Source organism: Puntigrus tetrazona, chromosome 6 (assembly GCF_018831695.1).
Source record: "Puntigrus tetrazona isolate hp1 chromosome 6, ASM1883169v1, whole genome shotgun sequence".
NCBI lineage: Eukaryota > Metazoa > Chordata > Actinopteri > Cypriniformes > Cyprinidae > Puntigrus > Puntigrus tetrazona.
This window is the reverse complement of record NC_056704.1, coordinates 16,082,233-16,086,273: the sequence shown is the minus strand read 5'-3', so window position 1 is coordinate 16,086,273 and position 4,041 is coordinate 16,082,233. Positions and strand designations below refer to the sequence as shown.

At 40.3% G+C, this 4,041-nt stretch overlaps 3 protein-coding genes across 5 annotated transcripts in view; all 3 read right to left on the bottom strand.

The window, feature by feature from the left end:
• Positions 1-1,965, bottom strand: part of LOC122347576 (microtubule-associated serine/threonine-protein kinase 2-like) — a 5,981-nt gene extending 4,016 nt beyond the window's left edge. Inside the window, exons 1-2 of one of the 3 annotated variants that reach the window (XM_043242956.1) lie at positions 895-1,965; positions 698-805 (exon numbers count right to left, since the gene is read on the bottom strand). In XM_043242956.1, coding sequence (XP_043098891.1) covers positions 698-778 — 81 coding nt within the window. In that variant the 5' untranslated portion in view covers positions 779-805; positions 895-1,965. Of the gene's footprint in view, positions 1-697 lie in introns of all 3 variants that reach the window. The other 2 variants (XM_043242958.1, XM_043242957.1) reach the window with 2 other exon arrangements.
• LOC122347284 (microtubule-associated serine/threonine-protein kinase 3-like) overlaps positions 1-4,041 on the bottom strand; it is a 30,403-nt gene that overhangs the window by 18,589 nt on the left and 7,773 nt on the right. The gene's annotated exons all lie outside the window — the stretch shown is intronic.
• Positions 3,067-3,938, bottom strand: LOC122347577 (transmembrane protein 69-like). Its single transcript, XM_043242959.1, has one exon. The coding sequence runs from the start codon at positions 3,685-3,687 to the stop codon at positions 3,211-3,213; it is 477 nt and encodes a 158-aa protein (XP_043098894.1). The 5' UTR covers positions 3,688-3,938; the 3' UTR covers positions 3,067-3,210.

Below are 4,041 nucleotides of genomic sequence, written 5' to 3'. Positions count from 1 at the left end.
TTTTTTGCACTTTGTTTGGGGTTTTTTCCCATTTATTTATTTATTTATTTTTGGTGAAAACACTTGTCGTTTTGTCCTTGATTCAAAGCAGCAGTATATTTCCTCCCAATGCCTTTGCCCTCACCTGATGAATGATAACAAGACCCACAGAGTCAAAAACAAGCAGCCAATAAAACTCTTGCAAAACAAACATAACGTGGGTAATAAACTTGAGCAAGTCCCATAAAATTTATCAAACAAGTGAACAAATCTAATTACACACAATATAAAAACACACAAAACTCTGATGTCCTGGAGTGTGTACTGTTTTTAAATAATATTCCAGTCCAAATAACGTAACGTACATAACGTAAATAAGCAAACCAGTCTTATATAATGTAAACAGAATAAAAAAAAGAGGGGGAAATCAAACAAAACCCTTTACCCTCTTGCTCTGGATGTCTCTTCTGTCTTAAAATTATCGACTTGACTAAGGGTTCTTGGCCAGAAAAGTTTCAATGGCATAATGTACTTGATCTACAAGCACAGATCCATCACGAATGGACTGCAACCATGCACTGCGCTCATTCTGCAGGGCGGCTGCGTCACATGCACCAGTACGGCATTCGTGTTTTGGTATGTTTACCGTGCATATTAAAATGACCATGCAAAGTATCAGTGTTGAAACGTATCAACTTTCCAGGGAAAGATCACTCACCTCGTCTTTTCCTTCGGTGCTGCTCTCCCGCTGCTCAGAGGTGCAGAGTTTCCTTTTGTTTTTGCTCTCATTTCTCTTCATTCTGATGGATGGAGGTTGAGTAATACTCTACAATAGTGATATATCGGTGTCAGAATCCGGTGGTCAGTGAAACTAGATGATGAAACGAGCTTTGCTCTGAAACATGGTGGGCAAACCTCTCCTCAACTTCGCTCCACAAACACAAAGACAGAATCAATGGTGAGCGCAGGTTCGACACCGAGGCTTCTGTGTCGCTCTCTCGACCTTAAGTTACAACCCGAGTTGCCATGACAGCCCGTCAGTTTTCAGTCAGTAACGTTAACGTTTCTATTTTGTCTTCAGCTCTACGCAAACTGTGCCGTTTTAGCGCGGCAAATCAACCGGCGGAACTCGCTAGCTCGCTAGCGGCTTGCTGATAAAGTTTGACAACATCCGCAAAATAAACGCCTTTCAGGTTTACAAAAATTAAGCGACCGTTTAAAAACAACGTGTAAATATACTCGCCGGGCTCTCGTCTGTCAGTGTGAGATTATTTCGACAGGACACCATTACGCTGAATAACGCGGCGTTTCCAACGTGCTTGCCGCAGTTTGAAGTCAGCCAGCGGATTGTATCTTCTCTGTAAACTAACACTTTAGCGTCTCGGCGTTATCTCGACCATAACGAAAACAAAAACCTTAAAAACGCGATGTGTTTATCCAGTCAACTGCCTGACTGACGAGATACTTTGCCGCGGAGCCACAGCGCGAGCTCAACTGTTCATCACGTCTCGAGCGCGAGCTCTTTTGACACGGATCATTATATCATGAGGGACGCTCTGCTCCTCCAGTCTCGCTCTTCTTCAAACGTGAACCCGGCCGGTGAGGGGGGAACGGCTCGGTGGCGAAAACAAGTGCTAATCAGAGCCGGTCCATGTCGTTGGTTTTCTTGTGGGAGGAAATCTAACAGCTTCCTGAAGCGCGGATCAAGTGAATGCGCTGATCTGAGATCAGTCTGTTCGAGCGGAGTCCGATAAGGAAGTCTTGCACATTCGCCGGAGCGCTGATCTGAGTTCAGTTTGTGTGTCTTGCATCGCATATACACTAGAGGGCTGATCTGGGAACGTTGTTTCCTCCGGTGCTTTAGATTAGAAGAGGCAAGTGAACAGCTAGGTTTCGGGCTTTGTCTTTGCTGCCATCTGCAGACGAAAGTTGTGTTTTTTGGACAGCCATTACTGCATTTTCTTCATAAACATAGCCTGGAAGATAAAACAAGGTGCAAGGTAAACACATTAAATGAAAGTCTTTTATTGAGATGTACTGAGAAAAAAAAGATGTCTCAGCAAAGCAGCAGGCAGAAGTTCTTCATTCTTCATTTCTTTTTAGTATTAAACTAAATTATATGACAAGTTCTCCGTGTTTGTTGTGGAATGTATTTGTCAAATGACGGAGAACAATTTGCAAGTTAATGTATTTTACAAGTTTAATTATAATGAATAAATTCTGAACAGCATTCATTTAAGCTATAAGATATATGGGTTTTATTTTCAAAATAACTGTGTAGGAGGTCATGACTTGAAGCAGGAAACAAAAAAAGTATGACAGAAAGACAAAATAAATTGGAATAGCATGTAGCAAAATAGTCAATACATGATGTGGTTTATGGTTTAATCACTGCGATCGATTGATGTGGATTAATGAGCAAAAGCATTCAAAATTAAACTCTGAGCAGTATATGGAGTTCGTGTTTATCTTAAAAATATTTATATATAAACAACACATCAGGGAAATAATTAGAAATTCCAAGAACTGAAAGTTTACTTGTTTAACACAATACAGATTTCAGCATTTGATTGTATTGTACTGTGGTCTATTTTTACGATATTTTACTTCAAACTATATAACATATTACAAGTGAGTAAAACTTTTTATTTGAATTCAATACTGTAGTATAATATCCATCATTTTTAAAAAATCTAATTACATACATATAACTCATTGATTAATCTCACCTAAATATATTTGAATGGGTGACATGTTTCCTAATCAACAATCTTTTTAGTTGCAATCACTAGCTAGTGAAGTAGAATACAATGATTGTGATGCTGTGTAAAAGTCATTGCATAAGCAAGCGATACCATGTGATGTGTTTCGACCATTTTCATTGGTTAGATGGGGGATTTTGACAGATTTCTTAACTCTGGTCAGTGAGCCCCACATTTATCTCTTTGCTCGCAGACTCAAACTGTGTCTAAATCAGATCATTCTCTGGAAACAAATAAAAGCAAGGCAAAGTCAAAACTCGGTTTAGTTTTTCATTCTTAATCTTCACGATTACGTCGATTAATAAGAAGTTCCACAACACCAACAGAAAACAACACCGATATTTTATTAAAACAAAGCAAAAGGAATCAGAATTTAAAACTAAAATAGCCTTTAAACACATAAAATACGATACAATGTTATCAATGATGATACTTTTTTACTTATTTCATATTAATGAATTGACATAGCTCATTTATTAGTGAGTTTTTTCTCAGGATAACACTGCTTAATGACAACGGTGCCCACCAAAGAGAGAAAGGCTACAAATGTGAGAATGGTCCTCAGTGCTTTAAACCAGCTGGGATATGTGGGCAGGAGGGACAGGTCATAATGCAAAGCTATCCCAAGCCCAATTATCACAAGCAAAGCAGACTGTGTGATGTCGCGGTAAAAAAGCAGTGCCATCCATGCAATCAGAGAGGGAACCACGCTGTTGGCTAAATTGAGCCAGTCAGGTTTTGCTGGGCTCCCGGCAGGCAAGGCAAAACCCCAGCGTACCCCACCAAGAAAGGAAACGATGGACGCTCCGTATGCAACTTGAGCAAATGCAACATCGGGAAGGTACAGCTCTGTGGCAGCCATAAGCAGAGGAGCGGCTACAAAAGGAACGAGACCGGATAATCCGAGGTAGAGGGCCGGCTTTGGAGCTTTCTTCAGGTCTCTCATGTCATAACGAACCAAATCAAGTTCTCTTGGTGGACTCTCTTCTTGAGGACGTTTTTTCAGTCTATGTGCAGACCAGTGAAATGAGTGGGCTCCCAGAACAGAACCAGCAACATGTCTTGGGGGCAGCTGTCTATAGAAACCTCTAGTAAACAGTGTTGAACAGTAAGTGGTACGCTGCCCTAAACAGGCAATCTTGCTGGACACCTGCAGGAGGCCACTCCACTGCGTTCCCTGTTATTAGGGAGGAAAGAAATGTAAGATAAAACAATGGGAATTCATATAAACAAATAGAAAATGCTTCAGGTGTTGGACGTCTGTTAGGAGTTTATAAGTAAAAAAAAAAAAAAAAAAAAA

Bases quoted from the DNA above. Each gene is read 5' to 3' on its own strand.
- LOC122347577 (XM_043242959.1), bottom strand. From the start codon at position 3,687: ATGAGAGACCTGAAGAAAGCTCCAAAGCCGGCCCTCTACCTCGGATTA.